Genomic DNA, 24,658 nt, shown 5'->3' with positions numbered 1-24,658 from the left:
ACGGAGTTTGTACGTTCTCCCCGTGACCTGCGTGGGTTTTCTCCGGGTGCTCCGGTTTCCTCCCACACTCCAAAGACGTGGAGGTTTACAGGTTTATTGGCTTCTGCAAGTTGTAAGTTGTCCCTGGTGTGTGGGGAAGTGCTAGTGCACGGGGGTCACTGGTTGGCATGGACTCGGTGGACCGAAGGGTCTGTTTCCACACTGTATCTCTGAAGTCTAAAGTCTGTGAGGGGTTTTGGGACGTCTTGAGTTTGCTTTGCAAATGAATTCCCTTCACTCGGAGCTGAGAAAAGATTGGCAGAGGCGTTAGACTCTCTGCTGTTCCACCCATGAGTCCCACCGCGGCAGCTGGGAACTTATAGTCAAGTGATTTAACAAATCTGGAATTGCTAAAACGAACCGTTCGTTAATCGTAACTGGGAAACAGCTGTGCTAAGTTTAGAAATTAATCCGGTTCATGAATATCCGGCAGGGAAGTGATCCACTACCCTCACCAAATCTGCAGACCATATGATTCTAGATCCACCAATATAGGGGACTCTTAACAGCATCCTTCGTTCAGGCTAATTAGCGATGAGCAATAAGCGCTGGCATTTCCATTGACTCCATCTCCACTTCACGCTGCCTCGGCAAGGCCAGCGGCATAATGGCATCAGGCAAGAGGTACTGACGTTTGAAAACGTACACTTCCAGATTCAGGGATAGTTTCTTCCCAGCTGTTATCAGGCAACTGTCCTGTCCTCTCACCAACTAGAGAGCAGTTCTGACCTCCCACCTAGCTCCACATTGGAGACTTTCAAATGATCTTATAAGACAATAACTGTAGATGCTGGTACAAATCGAAGGTATTTATTCACAAAATGCTGGAGTAACTCAGCAGGTCAGGCAGCATCTCGGGAGAGAAGGAATGGGTGACGTTTCGGGTCGAGACCCTTCTTCAGACTGATGTCAGCGGGGGCGGGACAAAGGAAGGATATAGGTGGAGACAGGAAGATAGAGGGAGATCTGGGAAGGAGGAGGGGAAGAGAGGGACAGAGGGACTATCTAAAGTAGGAGAAGTCGATGTTCATACCACTGGGCTGCAAGCTGCCCAGGCGAAATATGAGGTGCTGTTCCTCCAATTTCCGGTGGGCCTCACGATGGCACTGGAGGAGGCCCATGACAGAAAGGTCAGACTGGGAATGGGAGGGGGAGCTGAAGTGCTCGGCCACCGGGAGATCAGTTTGGCCAACGCGGACCGAGCGCAGGTGTTGAGCGAAGCGATCGCCGAGCCTGCGCTTGATTAAATAATCTTTAATCAGACTTTGCTGGACTGTATCTTGCACTAAACATTATACCCTTTATCCAGTATCTGTACACTGTGGACGGCTTGATTATAATCATGTATAATCATGTTTATTCATGACTGGATAGCACGCAACAAAAAGCTTTTCACTGTAACTCGGTACAAGTGACAATAGTGAGAAACAAAATCAAACTAAACTCAGAGTTGGAATTCCAGAGGTCTAGACCAAGATCATCGAGTCAATGGTGGAGCAATTAATGTCCTATTTGTTCAAGAGGCCAGAATTGGAGGAGTTCAGACAACTTTAAGGGTTGTGGGGCAAGATGAGGTTGCAACGTCAAGGGGACCATGAAGGAACCTGCACCCACAGCAGAGTAGCTTATCTATCATCATAGTCTCGGCTGACTCCTGACGAGCGAGCACTTGAGTGAGATATTAGGACAGTATCAGATGTGACATCACCTTGGCTGTTATCCACTCCAGGGGAAATTGAATAGGAAATAAAGTGCTCTTCTTCAAAACGGCAGTGACTGCTTTATGTGCAGGAAGGAACTGCAGATGCTGGTTTAAATCGGAGATAGACACAAAATGCTGGAGTAACTCAGCGGGACAGGCAGCATCTCTGGAGAGAAGGAATGGGTGACATTTCGGGTCGAGACCTTTCTTCAGACAGTTTTAAACTGACTAACCAGCACAACATGCATTGTAGTTGATGTCAAAAGGCCAAGAAGGTCTGCCTTCAATGGAGAGTTAATGAAACCGCTTCCTGACGTCTTTCAAGCTGAAAGAGACTTTTCCCTTGTGTTTGTGTCTTGGTGACCCTTCTGCGGTGTTCAAAGTGCTTGTTTTCCCTTGATAAGCAACTCCGATTGATTGGTACTTCATGTTGGAATAGACTAAATTTCACTATGTCCATCCCTCCTGTTTGCTTTATTATTTGGTTTTCCACTAACCCCTATTCCCCCCTCCCTCACCCCCCCCCCCCCCCCCCCACCACCTTCCCCTCCTCCTCACCTCCAACCTGAACTACTATTTACCCTGCACTAAATGTTATTTCCTTATCATGATAGACACAAAAAGCTGGAGTAACTCAGCGGGACAGGCAGCATCTCTGGAGAGAAGGAATGGGTGACGTTTCCGGTCGAGACCCTTCATCAGACTGAAGAAGGGCCTCGACCCAAAACGTCACGCATTCCTTCCCTCCAGAGATGCTGCCCGACCCGCTGAGGCACTCCAGCATTTTGGTGTTCATCTTCGGTTTAAACCAGCGTCTGCAGTTCCCAACTACACATTCCCTTATCATGTACCCGTACACTGTAAGCGGCCTCGATTGCGATCATGCGTTGTCTTTTTCCGCTGACTGGTCAGCACCGCCACAAAAGCTTCTCACTGTAGCTCGGTCGGTCCGCGCGACAAGAGACTAAACTGAAACCGAACCTGTCCCCTTCCCTCTCCTTCCAAACAGAATGGCGGCAAGGAAGAATGACCAGGGTGATTCTTCAGGACGAAGATGTCACCACCAAGTTAGAGAACGACTGGAAGAGGCTGAACACGCTGGTGCATTATCAGGTGAGCTGATGGTGCAGTGGGTATACTGGGTCAGTCGACCAACAGTGCTGTGGGACCAAGGGAGTTTGTTCGGAATTAATTTCGGACGGCTTGGCTATCTGCCTCGTGCAAATTACAGATCCCCTCCTCTGATAGAAACGTCCTTTCTTCATTAATGTGCAAATAATTTGGGAGATAAGCCATCAACCGCTAAATTAGGGTGTTTGACTTTGGACCACATTGGTGTTAAATTAAATGTCACGGATTTGACTGCCAGCATGGAGTTGGGAAGGAAAATCAGATTAGAAATTGATTGGATCGGAGATGTGATAATGAAGACAGGAGTTAATTCTTTCATTGGAGAGGGCAGCTTATCCTTGACAAATCCTGTCAAAATCTTTGAGGTTGTTAGTGCTTGGGGAGTGGGTGGAGAGGGGGTGATGGGGGGTGGGGGTGGGGGTGGGGGGTGGGGGACCAATAATGAAAATGATAATTTTGATTTTTCCAGCGGTGATATTAATGCTCGTCTGGGTAAGAGTCAAGAGTGTTTATTGTCATGTGTCCCAGATAGAACAATGACATCCTTACTTGCAGCAGCATAACAGAATATGTAAACATGGTACTCTGCAAATAACATAATAAAAGGGAAAAAAAGTTCAGTGTGTATGTGTACACATACTCTCATATCCACATATATACAGAGACACAAAATGCTGGAGTAACTCTGTGGGACAGGCAACATCTCTGGATAAAAGGAGTTACTCCAGCATTTTGTGTCTATCTTCAGGTTAAACCAGCATCTGGAGTTCCTTCCGAGATATATAGGAAGTATGTGCCTATATATATGTGTGTGTGTGTGTGTATATATGTGTGTGTGTATATAATGTGTATATATATATATGTGTGTGTGTGTGTGTGTGTAAATATATGTGTATATATATATATATATGTTTATGTGTGTGTGTGTGTGTAAATATATATGTGTGTATATATATATATATATATGTGTGTGTGTGTGGTGTGTAAATATATATGTATATATATATTTATGTGTGTGTATGTGTAAATATATATGTATGTATGTATATATATATATATATATGTGTGTGAATATATATGTATGTATGTGTATATATATATATATATATATATATATATATATATGTGTGTGTGTGTGTGTGTGTAAATATATATATATATTTATGTGTGTGTGTGTGTGTGTGTAAATATATATATTTATGTGTGTGTGTGTGTGTGTAAATATATATATTTATGTGTGTGTGTGTGTGTAAATATATATATATATTTATGTGTGTGTGTGTATATATACATGTGTGCATATGTATACATGCACACACACACATACACATAAAAACAAACAATAATAGTGCACTAACAATAATTGGAATAATATGTAATTCTCTGTGTTGATGGAGCCGAGGGTCCTGGGAATAAATAACAAAGCCTGGCGTGATTGCCGTGTCCACAAGGCTTTCTGTCAGGGTGCGATCAATTTAAATAAAGATATGCCACTTGTCGGCAGGTGCAAGGGGGTGATATGAATGTGACTTGCGTGGTTGTGGCCTCGGTGCATGTCTCGAATGAGTAATGTGGAGCGGTGGGCTGGCAGGCTCTTTATCATTGCTATCACATGAAACTTGTTTGGTTTCTTTTCTTACCTTGCGGGTGATGGCTTCCATACGAGACTCCCCTCCTCCGAAACTTGAGTTGAAGCCAAGACCACTCCAGAGGGAGGTGCGCTTGCTGCCTCGAAGCGCAAAACATTTAGGCTGTCCCAACACAGCGGTAAAACGTCCCACAACTTGGCCCTGACAGCTTGAACATCAGATGTGAAGTTGAACCCTCTCTTGTTGCCACCTGTTGCGTCGGAAACATCACTTTGGATCACCCGTACTCCTGAACGTATTGGAAATAGTGTCATACAGCAGAGAAAAAGGCCCATCAGGCCAACTTGCCCACGCTGACCACCATGCCCCATCTACACCAGTCCCTCCTTCCCCCGTTTGAAGGCGGCACTGTGGTTACTCCAGCACTTTTGTATCGTGCTCAGTGTTTCCTGGGCCCGGTAACAGAGCCGGCAATATCCTTCATACTTCCCCTGGTGCGTTCAGCCCGCTACCACTCCCACGGAGCCGTGACCAAATGGAGGTCAATGAGAGTGGCACAAAGCGTTTGATCCACGCTCAGAGGCAAGCAGCAAGATGGGACTCCGTGAAGGGTGGCGTGAGTGGACAATGTGCTAATCCGGCCACAGCTATTAACTGTGAGAGTAACATTTAAGCAGTTTATACATCATCCGAATCCCAATTTTGGATCTATGCCTGTAATCCTCTCAGCAAATTAAGTTGCCTGAGCTGCACTTCTCTGAGAATTCCAGTAGATTCACGAGTGTGCCTTTTTCCCGTCTATGCCCGAGCCTACTGTAGCACTGACAGATCCCAGTTAAACGTTCCGAAGCAAGCCCATTGACTACAGGGTCGGGAGTGTGCTTGAACACTTGGATTACAGGTATCACAAAATGCTGGAGTAACTCAGCGGCTCAGGCAGCATCTCTGGAGAGAAGGAATGGGTGACGTTTCGGGTCGAGACCGAAGAAGGGTCTCGACCCGAAACGTCACCCATTCCTTCTCTCCAGAGATGCTGCCTGACCCGCTGAGTTACTCCAGCATTTTGTGATATCTTCGATTTGTGCAGTTATTTTCCTCCATACCTTGGATTACAAGTGGATCGTTCCCTGAACGTGCCAACACGAGGCAGGGTGGTAAAGAAGGTGTATGGGCATGCTTGTCTTTATTGGCAAGACCATTGAGTACCGGAGTTGGCACGCCATGTTATAGTCATAGAGGCATACAGCGTGGAAACAGGCCCTTCGGCCAAATTTGCCCACACCAACATATCCCATCCACACTAGTCCCACCTGCCTGCGTTTGGCCCATATCCCTCTAAACCTGTCCTATCCACGTACCTGGCCAATTGTTTCTTAAACATTGCGATAGTCCCTGTCTCAACTACCTCCTTTGGCAGCCGGTTCCATACACCCGCCACCCTTTGTGTGAAATGGCCGCCACCTCAGGTTCCTATTAAATCTTTCCCCCTTCACCTTAAAATCATGGTTGAAATCATTGGACAGGTCGCAATTGGAGTTTGTGCGCAATTCTGGTCTCTGCACTCCAGGGAAGATGTGATTGAACGAGAGAAGGTGAAGGTCGTAAGGAATAGGAGCAGAATTAGGCCGTTCAGCCCATCAAGTCTACTCCACCATTCAATCGTGGCTGAACTATCTCTCCCTCCTAACTCCATTCTCCATAACCCCTGACACCCGTACTAATCAAACAGTTAAAAAACATTCACGAGGAGGCTGCCTGGATTGGAGGACTTGAGGTGTAAGGAGCGATTGGATATACTAGCTTCCATTGCGTAGCTTCCATGTACACTTGCATTCAATCCCTGCTTAATCTTCTCCGATGCGTGGCACGGGGGAAAGAGTATTGTTATATTAGGAGTGTATTTCTCAGACTAATATCAATGGAGGCATTTTGGATGAGGGGGACCCTAAAGAAACTCACTGCCCCATATTGATTCTTGTTCAATTCACCAGGTATCTCACTGAGCAAAACACAAAGTGCCGGAGGAACTCAGTGGGTCAGGCAGCATCTGGGGAGGGAATCGACATTGCACAAGGTTAGATTCAACCAAGTCCATGCCGGCCAATGATCCCCGTACACGAGCACTAGGGACAATTTATCATTTTTACCGAAGCCAATTAACCTACAAACCCGTACGTTTTTGGAGTGTGGGAGGAAACCGGAGCACCAGTAGAAAACCCACGCTGCCAGAGTTGCTGCCTTACAGTGCCAGAGACCCGTCCTCGATCCTGACCACGGGTGCTGTCTGTACGGAGTTTGTACGTTCTCCCCGTGACCACGTGGGTTTTCTTCGGGTGCTCCGGTTTCCTCCCGCACTCCAAAGACGTGGAGGTTTGTAGGTTAATCGGCTTCTGTAAATTATAAACTTTTTCAGTCAGAGAGTTGTGAATCTGTGGAATTCTCTGCCTCAGAGGGCAGTGGAGGCCAATTCTCTGAATGCATTCAAGAGAGAGCTAGCTAGAGCTCTTAAGGATAGCGGAGTCAGGGGGTATGGGGAGAAGGCAGGGACGGGGTACTGATTGAGAATGATCAGCCATGATCACATTGATTGGAGGTGCTGGCTCGAAGGGCCGAATGGTGTGTGTAGGATAGTGTGCTGGGATCCCCAGTCAGTGCGGACTCGGTGGGTCGAAGGGCCTGTTTCCGTGCTGTGTCTCTAAAACAAAAACTAAAAACTGCAACTTGCTCGCATTAGCACTTGGATCGCTCATAGAACTTGGAACAGTGAACCGTGCAGGCAGGAATCCAAATCCAGAGTTAACACATCCTTAAATGAAACAAGTGTACGGGCATTGGAGAGGGGAGTTTTCTGTTCCAGAACAACTGACAGTCTTTGCAGTAAGCGGGCACCAGAGGCAGTGATGGTGGATCCAGGTCCCTCTTGTCCCTGGCTGGCTCCTGTTTTGACGCAAACTGACAAGAAAAAGGATCGTGCCATGCCGAAGCTTCATAATTGCCGAGAATAATCCTTCATAATCAGTTGAGAATAATCCTTCATAATCAGATGCTGGTTTACACCTGAAAGATAGACAAGAGTCTCGACCCGAAACATCACCCATTCCTTCTCTCCAGAGACGCTGCCTGTCCAGCTGAGTTACTCCAGCATTTTGTGTCAATAGACAATAGACAATAGGTGCAGGAGGAGGCCATTCGGCCCTTCGAGCTAGCACCGCCATTCGGCCCTTCGAGCCATGTGATCATGGCTGATCATTCTCAATCAGTACCCCGTTCCTGCCTTCTCCCCGTACCCCCTGACTCCGCTATCCTTAAGAGCTCTCCTTAGTCCCTGCCTCAACTACCTCCTCTGGCAGCTTGTTCCATACACCCACGACCCTTTGTGTGAAAAAGTTACCCCTCAGATTCCTATTAAATCTTTTCCCCTCCTCACGTTAAACCTATGTCCTCTGGTTCTCGATTCCCTTACTCTGGGCAAGAGACTCTGTGCGTCTGTCCGATCTATTCCTATTTGCGAGAATATTCCTTCCTTCGGCTATCTGTGGCTCCGTGTACAACAGACTGGGCTGGACTGGGCTGAAGATTGGCAGTCACGGCCACACATCCATCATTTTCAGTGCAATTAAAACAGAAAAGCAAAGTCTTTGAATTGCTTGATGATTTTCCAACCTTGTTTTCTCTTTCCCTCTCCCAAAAAAAAAACCTCCCGATCCTTCACAGGTGACAGATGGCTCAGTGGTTGCTCTGGTTCCCAAACAAACAACGGCTTACAACGCTGTGAATAACTCCACTGTCTCTCGAACCTCAGCCAGCAAATACGGTGAGTTCTTGTCCCCATCCCCCCCCTCTCTTCCCTCCCCTCCATCCTCCTAACCCATCCTCTCCCCAACACACAAAGAAGGGTCTCAACCCGAAACGTCGCCTATTCCCTTTCTCCAGAGATGCTGCCTGACCCGCTGTGTTACTCCAGCACTTTGTGTCTGTCTTCACCCCAGAGCCAGCAGCCCCTTCTTCCATCTCACAGAAGTCTCCCCCGCCAAGAACAAGCCTTTGATCGTCCATGCTCTCCTCCTGGCTGCTGGTGTGGCTCAGTTGTTAATTTGGATCAGGAAGCAGAAAGCTGATTAACGAGAGGAGCGACAGAGGGTTTGCACAGAAAGATATTATCCAGTCCAACTGGCTCAAGCTGCTGCATATGCGAGACAAAATGTTCTTTGCTTCGAATGCAAGGCCATGTATTTTTTTTACCTCCGTTACCAATTGATCTTCAGCTCCATGGCTGGCAAGGCCGTTTCAGAGAGTCAGCCATGGGTCTGAAGTTGCAAGGAGAAGGGAAGAGGGGTCCAGCCCCAAAACGTCGCCCACCCTTTCTCTCCAGAGATGCTGCCTGACCCGCTGAGTTACTCCAGCACTTTGTGTCTCTTTGAAGTTAAGTGTAGGCCAGACTCAGTGAACATGATGGCCAGACATGGGTGATACAGTTTTACACTGGCCATTTCATGATCAATGTTACCAAAACTTTTTCTGTTTAAATTCTAGATTTTTATTTGACTTCCTCAGCTGCTGCAGTTTAGATTTAGATTTTTAGATTTAGAGATACAGCGCAGAAACAGGCCCTTCGGCCCACCGGGTCCGTGCCGCCCAGCGATCCCCGCACACCAACACTGTCCTACACCCACTAGGGACAATTTTTACATTTTCCCCAGCCAATTAACCTACAAACCTGTACGTCTTTGGAGTGTGGGAGGAAACCGAAGATCTCGGAGAAAACCCACGCAGGTCACGGGGAGAACGTACAAACTCCGTACAGACGGCACCCGTAGGCAGGATCGAACCTGAGTCTCCGGCGTTGCATTCGCTGTAAGGCAGCAACTCTACCGCTGCGCCCCTTGGCGGTTTGACAATGTACACAGATCAATCTTCTAAGCACAACTGCAGCAATGGACCCAACCAATATGGCTCCCCCATTTCTTTATCCACGCTGTTTCCGCGCTGTATCTCTAACCTAAACTAAACTAAACTTGCCCAGTAACAGGCAGGATTAAGTTTGGAAGTAAGTCTCAAAGTTTTTTGAGTACATGAAGCTCACCCATTACCAAGAGGGAAGGATGAACATTGTCATAAGATAGACAATAGACAATAGACAATAGACAATAGGTGCAGGAGGAGGGCATTCGGCCCTTCGAGCCAGCACCGCCATTCAATGTGATCATGGCTGATCTTTCTCAATCAATACCACGTTCCTGCCTTCTCCCCATACCCCCTGACTCCGCTATCCTTAAGAACTCTATCTAGCTCTCTCTTGAATGCATTCAGAGAATTGGCCTCCACTGCCTTCTGAAGCAGAGAATTCCACAGATTCACAACTCTCTGAATGAAAAAGTTTTTCCTCATCTCAGTTCGAAATGGCCTACCCCTTATTCTTAAACTGTGGCCCCTGGTTCTGGACTCCCCCAACATTGGGAACATGTTTCCTGCCTCTAACGTGTCCAATCCCTTAATAATCTTATACGTTTCGATAAGATCCCCCCTCGTCTTTCTAAATTCCAGTGTATACAAGCCTAGTCGCTCCAGTCTTTCAACATATGACAGTCCCGCCATTCCGGGAATTAACCTAGTAAACCTACGCTGCACGCCCTGTGATGGGAGAAGAATTAGGCCATTCGGCCCATCAAGTCTACCCCGCCCTTCAATCATGGCTGATCTACCCCTCCCTCCTGTCATTCTTGTCATTGTTGTCTTCTGCCTATTTGGGAAAAGCCAGAAACTTCTGCTGGCCTTGGACGTCCAGGGTGTGTGAGAAATGCTGGGTCAATGTTGGTCAACCTCCCTCCTCTCTTCCAGAGACCATGATCAGATACACGGGCAGCCCGGACAGCCTGCGTTCCCGCACGCCCATGATCACCCCTGACCTGGAGACTGGGGTCAAGGTCTGGCATCTGGTCAAGAACCATGAACACGGGGACCAGAAGGAAGGAGACCGGGGCAGCAAGATGGTGTCCGAGATCTATCTGACCCGACTTCTGGCAACAAAGGTAACATTAGCCGCTGGGAGAAGTGGGAGGGAAGTCCAATTGACCTGTAAATCTGCATATCTTTGGAATGTGGAAAGAAACCGGAACCCACGTGAGCACAGGGAGAACGTACAAACTCCGCAGACAGCCCCCATAGTCAGGATCAAACCTGGGTCTCTGGCGCTATCAGGCAGCAACCCTGCTGCTGCGACTCTGTGCCTATCTAGAAGTTTCTTACGAACCACAATCGCTTCTGCCGTTTCTTCTGTATTATCTGAATGGTGCCGATTAGGAAAAGGGGAGATGCAACGAGACCTGGGTGTCGTGGTGCACCAGTCATTAAAAGTAGGCATGCAGGTGCAGCAGGCAGTGAAGAAAGCGAATGGTATGTTGGCATTCATAGCGAGGGGATTTGAGTATAGGAGCAGGGAGGTTCTGCTGCAGTTGTACAGGGCATTGGTGAGACCACACCGGGAGTATTGCGTTCAGTTTTGGTCTCCTAATCTGAGGAAAGACATTCTTGCCATAGAGGGAGTACAGAGAAGGTTCACCAGATTGATTCCTGGGATGGCAGGACTTTCATATGAAGAAAAACTGGATAGACTCGGCTTGTACTCGCTGGAATTTAGAAGATTGAGGGGGGATCTTATAGAAACTTACAAAATTCTTAAGGGGTTGGACAGGCTAGATGCAGGAAGATTCTTCCCGATGTTGGGGAAGTCCAGAACAAGGGGTCACAGTTTAAGGATAAGGGGGAAGTCTTTTAGGACCGAGATGAGAACGTTTTTTTTCACACAGAGAGTGGTGAATCTGTGGAATTCTCTGCCACAGAAGGTAGTTGAGGCCAGTTCATTGGCTATATTTAAGAGGGAGTTAGATATGGCCCTTGTGGCTAAAGGGATCAGGGGGTATGGGGAGAAGGCAGGTACGGGATACTGAGTTGGATGATCAGCCATGATCATATTGCATGGCGGTGCAGGCTCGAAGGGCCGAATGGCCTACTCCTGCACCTATTTTCTATGTTTCTATGTTTCTATGTTTCTATGCCTCCCACAATTATATACAGGTGCTCCTGAACTTACAACGCTTCGACTTACGATTTTTCGTCCTTACCATTTTGCAAGCCGCAGCTTGCTTCCGGTCACGCGATCACGTGTACTAAATGTGTTTTCGACTTACGATATTTTTGGTTTACGATGGGTTTATTGGGACATAACTCCATCGTAAGTCGAGGAGCACACTGTATAATTGTATCGGTTCTCCCTTCAACCTCTAGCGAAACCAACCCAAGTTTGTCCAATCTGTCATTCTTTGGATGAGAACATCTGCATTTTATTTTCCCCTCTCCCACCACCCCCCCCCCCCCCCCCCCCCACCATAATTTGAACCCATGTCCCAGGAGCACAGACTGGTGATCCATGAACTCAACCCACTATTAGAGAGAAAGGCAGAACGAATGATAAACGGACAAAAAGACAGAGGAAATTACATTGGGAAACATACAACAGGGAATCAAATCAGTTTTTCAAATGGCTAACAATATTGATATTGCACATCATGAAAGATGATTTCATCCAGTTGGGCAGTCGGTAGCAAGGACTCATCAATAAAAGCTGCCGCTGCTCATGCTGAATAAAAGATTGCATTAATATTTGTCGCAGGGCGGCTGTGGAGAATGAGCATAGCCGTGGGATTTGATTCCAGCAAGACGCCAGAACAGGGCAAGATGGACTAAATACATTCATACAATGTGCCTGAAAACTGCAGCAAAAGAAATCGTCCTTTGTGAACCATTGCAGAAAGAATGAGCAAGTTAATCCTAGAAAAAGAATCGTTTTGTTTCTGGGTTCTGAAAACCTCCTTGCGGGAAGGGGGGGAATCTGGGAATTAAATCCCAAGGCAACATTTTCCAAAGCTTGCCCACAAAATGCTGGGGTAACTCAGCGGGACAGGCAGCGCCTCTGGAGAGAAGGAATAGGTGGCGTTTCGGGTCGAGACCCTTCTTCCAAAAACTTGCCCGCATTCAAGTGCTTTTTGTTTTGACAAACCCGCAGTAAACTTGCAGGAAGGAACTGCCGATGCTGGTTTACACCCGAAGATAGACCAGAGTCCCGACCTGAAACGTCACCCATTCCTTCTCTCCAGAGATGCTGCCTCTCCCACTGAGTTACTCCCTCTTTGTATGTCGATCTCCCATTGTACACTCTGTGTGGGTACTCTGACTAGCAATCCTGATCCAAATGTTCACAGAGGCTTTGTTTAACTCTGCAGAGTTTGGTGAGGATTTGTCCGGTCAGTGTGAAGGCGTCTGCGTTAAATGCCTCGTGTTAAATGGTGCGTCGTAATTAAAACTGTGGATGAATCGTCTCCTATTAGTTTCCCGGGGATCTACTCGGTTGATTTTTTTTTGCGACCTTCAATCTATTCTACTTACAAAGTGATGAAGAAGTGAAGCTTCCTTCTGTTGGTCTTTCTGTGACAAATGGACCGTAACGTGTCACCTAGGCGTGCGGATGGGGGGGAGCAGGAGGGGACCATATGGCCACTTGGAAGACTGACCGCCCTTTCAGTCGAGGCAGTGGCTGGCAGCTTGGTTGGACACTGCAGTGAATGAATCCATGTCTTCGCCGTTGCCAGCACTGTCTCAGCTAACTAGCCAAGCAGAGGCGGACATGACCTTTCTCTCGGCTTCAAACCCAGTGGGCTTGACGTCAATGTACTCGCCAAAATGGCTTCCAAGATGGCGCCCAACCCAGGCCACCATTTGGGTGCTAGCCACAGAAGCAGTTCTACAATCAGATATTGCAGTCGTTCCACACTTTTAAACCTCTACTCCTCCAGCAACATTTCTTACTTTATCTGTACACTGCGAATGGCTCGATTGTAATCGTGTATTGTCTTTCCGCTGACTGGTTAGCACGCAACAAAAGCTTTTCACTGCACGCTCGGTACACGTGACAATAAACAATAAATGAAATTAAACTAAACTAAAACTCCTCTTGGAGTTGGTAACACCCCCCTACATTTTAGTTTAGGTTCATAAGTTCACATGTGATAGGAGCAGAATTAGGCCATTCAGCCCACAAAGTCTACTCCGTCATTCAATCATGGCTGATCCATCTTTCCCTCTCAACCCCATGCCCCTTTCTCCCTTTAATCTCTGACCCCCTTACTATTGAAGCTTAGTTTAGATTAATGTTTGAATGGTTCAGTGATGCTTTACTGTCACATGTGCAAAACATGGTGTACTTCTTTATCGAGTCGCTAGATTTGGCGCCGTTTCCATAATCCAGGTTGGTTCCGGGCCTGCTGTCGGGTATGGCTGCAACACAGGAAGGAAACAGGATCTGGGGCCTACCGAATGCATGGCGGCCATTGATCGCCTGTTCCCAACAGTTCTATCTTATCCCACGTGGCTGGGGCCTTAAACAAGGGTCTTGTCGTAGCTGGGGCCTTAAACAAGGAGCCTAGGGACGTGAGTGGCCAAGGCAGAGAGCCGGACTCTCCTATGCATGGATGAGGGAAGCAAGTCCCAAGAAAAAAAGGGTGGACGATATCATTCATTGTCACTTACTGCTAAAGTTCAGGACCCTTACAAGGCACCAGTCTCACAGCACAATCGCACAGCACAAACTAACCAACACAACCCCCCCCCACACCGCCACTCAAGAGGCAGTCAGTGCCAATAGACCAGGATAAGGAGTGCTGGAGTAACTCAGCGGGACGGTCAGCATCTATGGAGAACATGGATAGATGACGTTTCAGTTCGGGGCCCCTCTTCAGTCTAATCAACGCCGACAGTCTGCTCCTTTACAGGAGATTCTGCATCTTTTCTGCAACTCCCGGTTCACGCGTGCAATCTGTCGCCCTGTCTCTCGTTAGCACGCTCACACCTTTGTGTTCCCACGCCCAACACTCTCACACTCATTTACACACACAAGCTGACTCGTTTTCACACACCAAAATGTGCAAAATACTCACACTCACATTCACAACATCACGCCCCTTCAAAAACACACTCGGAGCGAGTTAAAATATACTAGAAGGCAAAGAATGAGTGAGAGTGAGATCCAAGATAGACACAAAAAGCTGGAGTAACCACGGGTCAGGCAGTACCTCCGGGGAGAAGGAATGGGTGACGTTTCGGGTCGAGACCCTTCTTCAGACACCTTCTTCAGAGTGAGATCTACCCCATTGTGGACATTGGACTTTGTCTCTGGAACTGCTCTGTTACAATACTGAGAACTATCTGCAGAACTCTGCAATCTTCCCCTTTGCCCTCCCCATTGTACTTGAGTTTGGCTTGATTGCATTTATGTGCACTATTATCTGACTTGGATAGCCCTGCAAAACGAAGCTTTACACTGTACCTCAGCACACACGGCAATAATAAACTGAAACCTGAAAGGCAACTCAGGGAAGTCACGGTGACTGAGACGGTTAGTGGGGAGGCCAACACCCCAGATGGAGTTGAGTGAATCAAAAAGTTATCTCACGATAATTACTTACATATTATATATATGTATATGTTCTGCGTTCATTTAATAACCGGATTTGAATTCCTCAACTTCCAAAGGCCGGCACGGTGGCACAGCGGTAGAGTTGCTGCCTAACAGCACCAGAGAACCCGGGTTCGATCCTGACTATGGGCTCGAATCTGACTGCGGGTGCTTTCTGTACGGAGTTTGTACTTTTTCCCTGTGACCGCTAGACTTGTCTCCGGGTGCTCCCACATCACAAAGACGTGGGGTTAATTGGCATCTGTAAATTGTGCCAGAGTAGAAGATAGTACTAGGGTACAGGTGTACACTGGTCGGCATGGAGAGAGAAACATAGGAACATAGAAAACAGGTGCAGGAGGAGGCCATTCGGCCCTTCGAGCCAGCATCGCCATTCATCGTGATCATGGCTGATCATCCGCAATCAGTAACACTTCTCCCTATACCCCTTGATTCCGCTAGCCCCTAGAGCTCTATCTAACTCTCTTTTAAATGCACCCAGTGAACTGGCCTCCACTGCCCTCTGTGGCAGAGAATTCCACAGATTCACCACTCTCTGGGTGATACGGTGGGCCGAAGGGCGTGTTTCTGTGCTGTATCTCTAAACTAAGCTAAGCTAAAACGAAACAAGGGTACGTGTGATTGCTGGTTGGCGTGGACTCGATGGGCCGAAGGGCCTGTTTCTGTGCTGTATCTCTAAACTAAGCTAAGCTAAAACGAAACAAGGGTACGTGTGATTGCTGGTTGGCGTGGACTCGATGGGCCGAAGGGCCTGTTTCCGCGCTGTATTTCTAAACTAAGCTAAGCTAAAACGAAACAAGGGTACGTGTGATTGCTGGTTGGCGTGGACTCGATGGGCCGAAGGGCCCGTTTCCGCGCTGTTTCTCCAAACTAAACCTAACTAAATTCTCACGTGGTTTTCACCTCCCAACTTTAAATAGACTGCCCAGGCACTGGGTCCCTATTCAGTACTGTCACGACCATGTTGCCGAACCTATTTAAAACCTTCTTAACAGCCCTGCGTACAGACCACCTCGATGTTTCACGGTTCATTCAGGGGTCAGCGAATAAGCATCCAATCGCATGATCCTATTAATAGAGTTGATGTACCCTCTCTGATTACAGCAATTACTGCAGTGATTGGGGCATTAGTTTAATTGTCCATGTAAAGCCATTCAGGGTGACCTGCCGTGTAAATCCTCTCGCTCTCCGTCTGCACCCACTGTGCTGCTGCGGTGCAAAACAGCTCCACGATCACAAGAGGCGGAGGCCTCAGAAATGCCACACTGTTATCCTGGACTCCATTACACAGAGCGCGGGATTAAGTACCATTCCCTTGTGATTACTCTTCTCCTTGACCTTCATGTTCAGCTGACAGCCCTCCCACCTCTGACGGATGCGAGACTGAGATTTGGGTTGACTATATTTACACAAGATGAGGTGGGGTTTTGAGTCAAGGATTTCTCCTGGCAATTTATCTCAGATCACCGTAACACGCAGTGTTCCTCCTCCCAGTTACGCTCAGCATAGTTTTCTGATCCCGACATAATGACTTAGAACTTAGACAATAAACCCTGCCAGTGGCAGACAATCCGGGACAAGTGTCTGGCAAGCCTTCTTTCTGCCTGTCGTTTGGCTTCTGAAATTCCTGCCTCTTTTGGGCATTAAATACGTGAATAATTTTACAATCAAATTTCTGGGGGGGGGGGGGGGGTTTTCCCCAAATTTCCGTAAACCTCAACAGGAAGGCCCAGCGTTAGAGGCAGATCGTATTTGCTAGTCGGGCCATTTTCATCCATTTGAAATCATATTAATTTGGCCCTCAATCTGTCACTGTTTAAAACCAGATTACTCGGAACGAATTCACGCTGTGATGAATTTCTCTTCTCATGATTAAACCCATCTTTAGTCGCGGCCGATGAAGCGGTAGGAAGGAAGTTACCCTTTTGGTGTGGCCAGGAACATGTTCTGGAGCGACCCGCTTTTTAAATAAAATTTAATTTTCGAAACAGTGACAGGTTGTGGGTCAAATCATTCCGAGCGGAAGCCCGTCGATCGGGGAGGGAGGGAGGGAGGGAGGGAGGGTGCCAAAGCAAGCATCCCATCCCAACGTGAATCAGTGCAGGGAGCGAGCCCTTGGTTAGAGCGGGTGTCACGGGTTATGGGGAAAAGGTTGGAGAATGGGGTTGAGAGGGAAAGATAGATCAGCCATGATTGAAAGGCATAGACGCGATGGGCCGAATGGCCTAATTCTGCTCCTAGAACTTATCGTGAACCAGTTTTACGTGGTCTCACCAGTACGGATCTAAGTCTGCACTATCCTTTTGGAGAGGAGGGGGCTACTACTGGGACAAATGTTGCTTTAGTTGTAACTGATTCGCTACAATGTGCTAACTATATTCAGCACTCTGTATCTTCGCCCTTGCTCTATCTATTGTGCTGATCATAAGATCATTTCAGATATGGGAGCAGAATTAGGCCATTCGGCCCATCGAGTCTACTCTGCCATTCAATCATGGCTGATCTATCTTTCCCTCTCAAACCCATTCTCCTGCCTTCTCCCCGTAATCTTTGACATCCTTACTAATCGGGAACCTATCAATCTCTGCTTTGCACCTAACATACTAATCCTGCCCTAAGCCATTTAATTTCTCCTCCATTTCCATCAACTACCCAAGATTCTCACCCTTTTAGTTTAATTTTTTTTAGGTTGGGTTTTAGATACAGCGTGGAAACAGGCCCTTCAGCCCACTGAGTCCGTACCGACCATCGGTCACCCCGTACCCAAGCACTAAGCTACACACTAGGGACAATTTACAGAAGCCAATTAACCTACAAACATGTACGTCTTTGGAGTGTGGGAGGAAAACAGAGCGCCCGGAGAACGTGTAAACTCCGTACAGGCAGCACCCGTAGTCAGGATCGAACCTGGGTCTCTGGCGCTGTAAGGCAGCAACTCTACCGCTGCGCCACCGTGCCTCCCTAAGTTGTTTGTGGTCTTGAAAAATTCCGAGTAAGTTTCATGGCCCTGGCTACTGTCAGCACACAGATTAAACAGGCACTGTTGACATCGCTGATTGAGTTATTCCAAACTTTCTTATCCCCCTGGCTGCAGGGGATGCTTGTGCTGTGTAGAGCTGATTGCTCATTCTCTCCAGATCCAGTCATGCAGAGAAAGACTCCCAGGCCGGCCCTTGTGGAATTCAATTGAGCCACTTTACGGTCACAGTGCACAAGTTGGAGAGGCAGCCTCTCGTCTATGGCTGATCTCAGAGGAAAGCTCAAAGCCTCTCGTCAGTGGGAAAAGAGCACATTTCTGCACACACGCATAGTTTAATGTAGGTATGCGGAGGGAGAAAATGCACCCTTCAGAAACATTTCCATCTTAAGTACAGAAATCTTAATGCCAGATCTTTGCCTGACAAGTGTGTGATTTACCGTGTTTGGCATTTGCCTTCAATAAATAAGAATGACTTGTTGTTTATGTAGGTAACTTATCCATTGGGCCCATCAGTGCTGCTTACAAGTAGCAATCTTTTACACAAAATTGATTCCTCTTGACATGTTTAATGTCCTGAAATTTGTAAGCAAGCATCACCTCATTTTCGTAACTGGCATAACATTTTTCTTCGGAAGTAAATCCGAGACAGAGCAATGCTTGGGGCCTATCGAACAAACGAAGCTTGTCAGAGGTGCGTTGAATGTCGCTGCCGCCCTTGGTGGGTGTCGGATGTGATGGGCGCTTCTTTCACCCCCTTGACCACCACCACTGTCCTCCCCTCTCCCCCCTCCTCCTTCTCCCCCCCCCTCCCCTCCCCTCCTGGGGTGAGGCAGGGAAAGCTGTCACCAAGCCCAGACGCGCCCGAGATACTATGACTGTCGGCTAACACTGCTCTTCCACGGTGACTGAGCAGAATGAGAATTTGCTGCCATTGCCGAGCCGGGCTATTCATCTTTATCAGTGCTGCAGACGCACGTCTGACTCACGGTGTTAACCCCGTGGCGAACTCGCGCTTTTGTTAACCCCGCAGCGACTGTTTCATGAGGTGGAAGGGCGGTTACTCCTCTTCTACAGAGAGTCAATACTTAGTTCATTAAAGATGCCCGAGGACAAAGGTCCCACGCTGGCCAATTAACCGGTCCGGTTCACTGCTGCATTTCAAGCTTCTAGACACCAGCACCAGGCATTCCTCTTGTCGAAGAGGGCGACACAAAATGCTGGCGTAACTCAGCAGGTCAGGCAGCATCGATGGGGAAGGCGGAGGGTCGACGTTTCGAGTCGGGACCCCTCTTCAGACTGAAGAAGGGTCTCGACCCGAAACGTCACCCATTCCTTCTCTCCCGAGATGCTGCCTGACCTGCTGAGTTACTCCAGCATTTTGTGAATAAATGCCTTCGATTTGTACCAGCATCTGCAGTTATTTTCTTATACCTCTTCAGACCCCGATGTGTCACCTATCCGCGTTCTCCTGAGATGCTGCCTGACCTGCTGAATTACTCCAGCACTTTTTTGTAAACCGGCGTTTGTGTCTCTACATTCCTCTTGTCACTTTTGGCCAGGGCATAATGGAGAATACAAGCTCCTTTAAAATGTACGAGCAATTCACATTGATGTAGTACCTCACCAAAGCGCTGTAGAGCCAATGAAAGTGAGGTGACATGGAACTAGTGTGAATGGGTGATCGATGGCCGTTGTGGACTCAATGGGCCGAAGGGCCTGTTTCCACGCGAAATAAATTTTTGAATTCTTCAAACGCACGAATTCTTTTGAAGTGTAATATAGAAAACATGACTGCCATTTTGCACAGAGCAAGCCCCCATAAATGTGGATATATGATCAACTTATTTATCTTTGTTGATGTTCAGTGGTCTGTCTAGAGTCAAGAGTATTTTATTGACATCTGTCCCGAAATATTACTCTGGAACCACCATAATAAACAACAAAAGTTTTAAACGTTACAGCTTTCCGGATCCTCTACCTCCTTCCCAATGGCGGGAGTGAAATCAGTGTGTGTGTGTGTGGCCAGGGTGGTGTGGGTCTCTGATGCTGGCTGCCTTTGCGTGTGCGTGTGCGTGTGCGTGTGCGTGTGCGTGTGCGTGTGTGTGTGCGTGTGCGTGTGTGTGTGTGTCTGCCTTTTTGAGGCAGTGACTCCTGTAAATCCCTTCGATGGTGAGGAGGTCTGTACCCGTGATGGATTGGCCAGTGTTCACCACCTTTTTGTAACCTTCTTTGGTCCTGGGCATTTCGAGTTGCCGAACCAGGCCGTGATGCAACCAGTTAACATGCCCTCTACCGTGGACACCTGTGCAGTACAAGAGACATTAGCGAGGTACTGAATCTCCTCAATCTTCTCAGGAATTGGAGGCGTTGATGGGCTTTCTTTATTGCATCGATGTGCTGGGTCCAGGACAGATCTCAATGAGGTGCTGACTATTCATGCACAGTTTGGGTGCTGGCTGCTTTAGGTCTCACTAACATGTATCAACTCTGCATTGTTTCATTTTGTGCCACTAAATTTATCTCTCTTTCTCTCTCCCTCTCTCCGTCTCTCCCTCTCTCTCTCTCTCTCTCGCTCCCCTCTCCACCTCTCTCTCTATCTCTCTCTCTCTCTCCCCTCTCTCCCTCTCCCTCCCCCTCTCTCCCCCTCTCTCTCCCTCTCTCCCTCTCTCCCTCTCCCCTCTCCCTCCCCCTCTCTCTCCCTCTCTCTCTCTCTCTCGCTCCCCTCTCCCCCTCTCTGTCCCTTTCTCCCTCCCCCTCTCCCTCTCTCCCTCTCTCTCTCTCACTCCCCTCTCCCCCTCCCTGTCCCTCTCTCCCCTCTCCCCCCCTCTCTCTCTCTTTATCTTCCCCTCTCCCTCTCTCCCTCTCTCCCCCTCTCTCTCTCCCTCCCTCTCTCCACACTCCAGGGCACGCTGCAGAAGTTTGTGGACGACCTCTTTGAGACGATCTTCAGCACAGCCCACCGTGGGAGCGCGCTGCCCCTGGCCATCAAGTACATGTTTGACTTCCTGGACGAGCAGGCAGACAAGCACCAGATCCACGACCCTCAAGTGCGCCACACCTGGAAGAGCAACTGGTGAGCGGGGGGGGGGGGGGGGGGGGCTGGGGGGGGGGGGGGGGGAGTGGCGGGGATGTGTGCCAGGTGAGCTGAGGGCAGCACAGGTCAGGTAATGTCAGTAATTGGGGTCCTTCCACAGAGACACACCAGACGGCAGATTGGTTTTCTTTAGAGGTACAGCGCGGAAACAGGCCCTTCGGCCCACCGAGTCCACACCGGCCTGCGATCCCAGCGCACTGACACTATCCCAACACACTAGGGACAATTGACATTGATACCAAGCCAATTCACCGACAAACCTGCGTGTCTTTGGAAAGCGGGAGGAAACCGAAGATCTTGGAGAAAACCCACGCAGGTCTCGGGAAGAACCTGCAGAGAGCACTCGTGGTTAGGATCGAAGCCGGTTCTCAGGCGCTGTAAGCAGCAACTTTACCGCTGTGCCATTGTGCCACGCTTAGTCAGCACACAGCTAGCAGAGAAACACAGCACGGAAACAGACCCTTCAACCAACAACACCCTGGCCATCAAACAAGCTTTTTAGTAAACTCTAGAGACATGTACGAAACATTTGGACAGGCACATGGACAGGGCGGGTTTAGAGGGATATATGGGCCACACACAGGCAAGTGGGTTTGAGTTTAGCTTAGCGTCACGATGGATTGAAGGTGCAACTTTTAGACCAAATGATGTTTCGTGAATTCTTCTGCTCTTGGACCGTGACTTCTTACTAATGGCAACTGGGGAGTTCCATGGAGGCACAAGAGACTGCAGATGTTTTAGGTGGAACTCAGCAGGTCAGGCAGCATCAGAAACCTCCCCAGACCAGCTGTGAATTTAAAGCATTAAAACATCAGCCAGCATCTGTGGAAGGAACAGACAAACTCAAGTCTGAAGAAGGGTTCTGACCTGAAACGTCACTTGTTCTGACCTGAAACGTCACGCGTGCAGCGTAGGTTCACTAGGTTAATTCCCGGAATGGCGGGACTGTCGTATGTTGAAAGACTGGAGCGGCTAGGCTTGTATACACTGGAATTTAGAAGGATGAGAGGAGATCTTATCGAAACGTATAAGATTATTAAGGGGTTGGACACGTTAGAGGCAGGAAACATGTTCCCAATGTTGGGGGAGTCCAGAACAAGGGGCCACAGTTTAAGAATAAGGGGTAGGCCATTTAGAACTGAGATGAGGTAAAACCTTTTTCAGTCAGAGAGTTGTGAATCTGTGGAATTCTCTGCCTCAGAAGGCAGTGGAGGCCAATTCTCTGAATGCATTCAGGAGAGAGCTAGATAGAGCTCTTATGGATAGCGGAGTCAGGGGGTACGGGGAGAAGGCAGGAACGGGGTACTGATTGAGAATGATCAGCCATGATCACATTGAATGGCGGTGCTGGCTCGAAGGGCCGAATGGCCTCCTCCTGCACCTATTGTCTATTGTCTATTATTCCTTCTCTCCAGAGATGTTGCCTGGCCCGCTGAGTTACTCCAGCATCTTGTGTCTGTCTTATGGACTGAAGGAGGCTAGAAGCAAGGATCTGCAGATGCAGGAATATTGAGCAAATAAACAATGGCTGGAGTAACTCAGCAGGTCAGGAAGCATCCTTGGAGAACATGGACAGGTGATGTTTTGGGTTGGGGACCGTTCTTCAGACTGGAAGAAGGTTCCCGACCTGAACCATCATCTCGCCATTCCCTGCATAGATGCTGCCTGACCCTGGATACAGTGGATGTGGAGAGTGGATGTTTCCACCAGTGGGGGGGTCGAGAACCGGAGGTCATAGCCTCAGGATGAAAGGGCATTCCTTTTGGAAGGAGCAAGTGGTCGATTGTACCGACCAGCGATCCCTGCACACGAGCACTACAAAGTAGGAACGATTTCCAATCATTACTGGAGCCAATTCACCTACAATCCTGCACGCCTTTGGAGTGTGCGAGGAAACCAGAGCACCCGGAGTAAAACCCACGTGGCCACTGGGGGAACGTACCAACAGCACCCGTAGCAAGGACCGAACCTGGGTCTCTGGCGCTGTGGGGCAGCAACTCTACTGCTGCACCACAGTGGGGCCCATCTGACAATGAAACGCTGTTCGTTTTTATTTTTCAATCCCCTCCCAAGAAAGATTCAGCCCACGTCCATGGTGCAACGCTTTTCCTTAACGCTTCACGCCTCTCATTGATTAAGCTGCAGGAAGATGAAGTACTCATTTAAAAGTAATAAAAATAAAGCAGATGCTTATTTTCTACAAGGCATGATGTTGTTAATTGTGTTGGATGCTGCTTCATTCATCACCCAACAGCAAGGACAAGAGTGGCTACAATCTACAATCCATCGCCTTCAGCACAGGAGGAGGAGGAGGATGGATGATGGGTGTTCTTTCATAACACCCCCCCCCCCCCAACCCACACCCTCTGATTTTACACCCTCTCCCACCCTCCTGCATTGACATTTCCCTAGGGGCTGCCGGGAATAATCAGAATCAGAATAGCCTTTATTGTCATCCAAAACAACAAGTCTTGTGGACGAGATTCTGTCACCCACAGTCCAACAATAAGAGCAATAAAAATAAGCAATAACACACACAATCACAAACCAACACAAAACAAACAAAAGAAACATCCATCACAGTGAGTCTCCTCCAGTCACCTCCTCACTGTGATGGAAGGCCAGAATGTCATTTCTCTTCCCCTGCCGTCTCCTCCCGCGGTCAGGTTGTTGAAGTTGACATGTTCCAGGCCGTGCCGGACGGTGAAAGGTCCGCGGCGGGCCGATCCAAGCCCCGCGATTCGGGACAGGCGAAGATGCTGCTGCTGCCGCTGCACGTCAGGGCGGTCGTGGCTCCCGACATTGAAGCCCCCGCCGGGCAGAGAAAGATCCCGCGGCCTATTTCAGGCCGCGCCGGACATTGAAAGGTCCACGGCGGGCCGACCCAAGCCCCGCGATCCGGGGCGGGCGAAGACGCCGCCGCTGCCGGAGCTCCCGATGTCGGCCCCCACCCAGGGGCCCGCGAGCTCCCGACATCCACGCGGCCCGTGGCCGAAGAAGCCTTCGGAGCCAACAGGCTTCAGAGCTGTAATGTCGCATCCAAGTCACCGGTTCCATGTGCTGTCATCGAGGCAGCAAAGACCGTGAGGGGTTGAACCCGTTGGGGGGGGGTGGGGGTGTGGGGGTGGGGTGTGGGGGGGGGGGGGGTTTCCGGGGTCACGGGGAGAAAGCAGGGGAATGGGTTTCAGAGGGAGAGGGTAGATCGGCCACGATTGAATGGCGGAGTAGACTTGATGGGCCGAATGGCCTAATCCTGCTCCTCTCACCTATGAACCGTGAGATTTTGACAAAGAGTCTCAGACCTGATTTGTTAAACGTTGAAGATAGATTTCACATTGAATGGTAGTGCTGGCTCGAGGGGCCGAATGGCCTACTCCTGCACCTATTGTAAAATAAAGAACAGCACAGGGTAGGATACAGACCTACAACATTCATCCCACATATGTTGCCGAGTTAAACTAATCTCCCATGTTTGCACGTGATTCAATCCCTCCATCCCCTACATATCCACGTGCCGATCTAAAAGCCTCTTAGATGCCACTATCGTATCTCATACGTTCATAAGTTAGAGGAGTAGATTTCGGCCATTCGGCCC

General features: G+C 48.7%; 1 protein-coding gene across 1 annotated transcript in view; it reads left to right on the top strand.

The window, feature by feature from the left end:
* The window catches only part of plxna4 (plexin A4), a 242,459-nt gene that overhangs the window by 204,521 nt on the left and 13,280 nt on the right, over positions 1 to 24,658 (top strand). The window contains exons 23-26 of the mRNA XM_078419384.1: positions 2,751 to 2,854; positions 8,176 to 8,275; positions 10,300 to 10,490; positions 20,873 to 21,042. Coding sequence (XP_078275510.1) covers positions 2,751 to 2,854; positions 8,176 to 8,275; positions 10,300 to 10,490; positions 20,873 to 21,042 — 565 coding nt within the window. The remainder of the gene's footprint in view (positions 1 to 2,750; positions 2,855 to 8,175; positions 8,276 to 10,299; positions 10,491 to 20,872; positions 21,043 to 24,658) is intronic.

Source organism: Rhinoraja longicauda, chromosome 23, assembly GCF_053455715.1.
Source record: "Rhinoraja longicauda isolate Sanriku21f chromosome 23, sRhiLon1.1, whole genome shotgun sequence".
In the NCBI taxonomy this organism is placed as follows: domain Eukaryota; kingdom Metazoa; phylum Chordata; class Chondrichthyes; order Rajiformes; family Arhynchobatidae; genus Rhinoraja; species Rhinoraja longicauda.
This window is presented reverse-complemented; position numbering and strand designations above follow the sequence as displayed.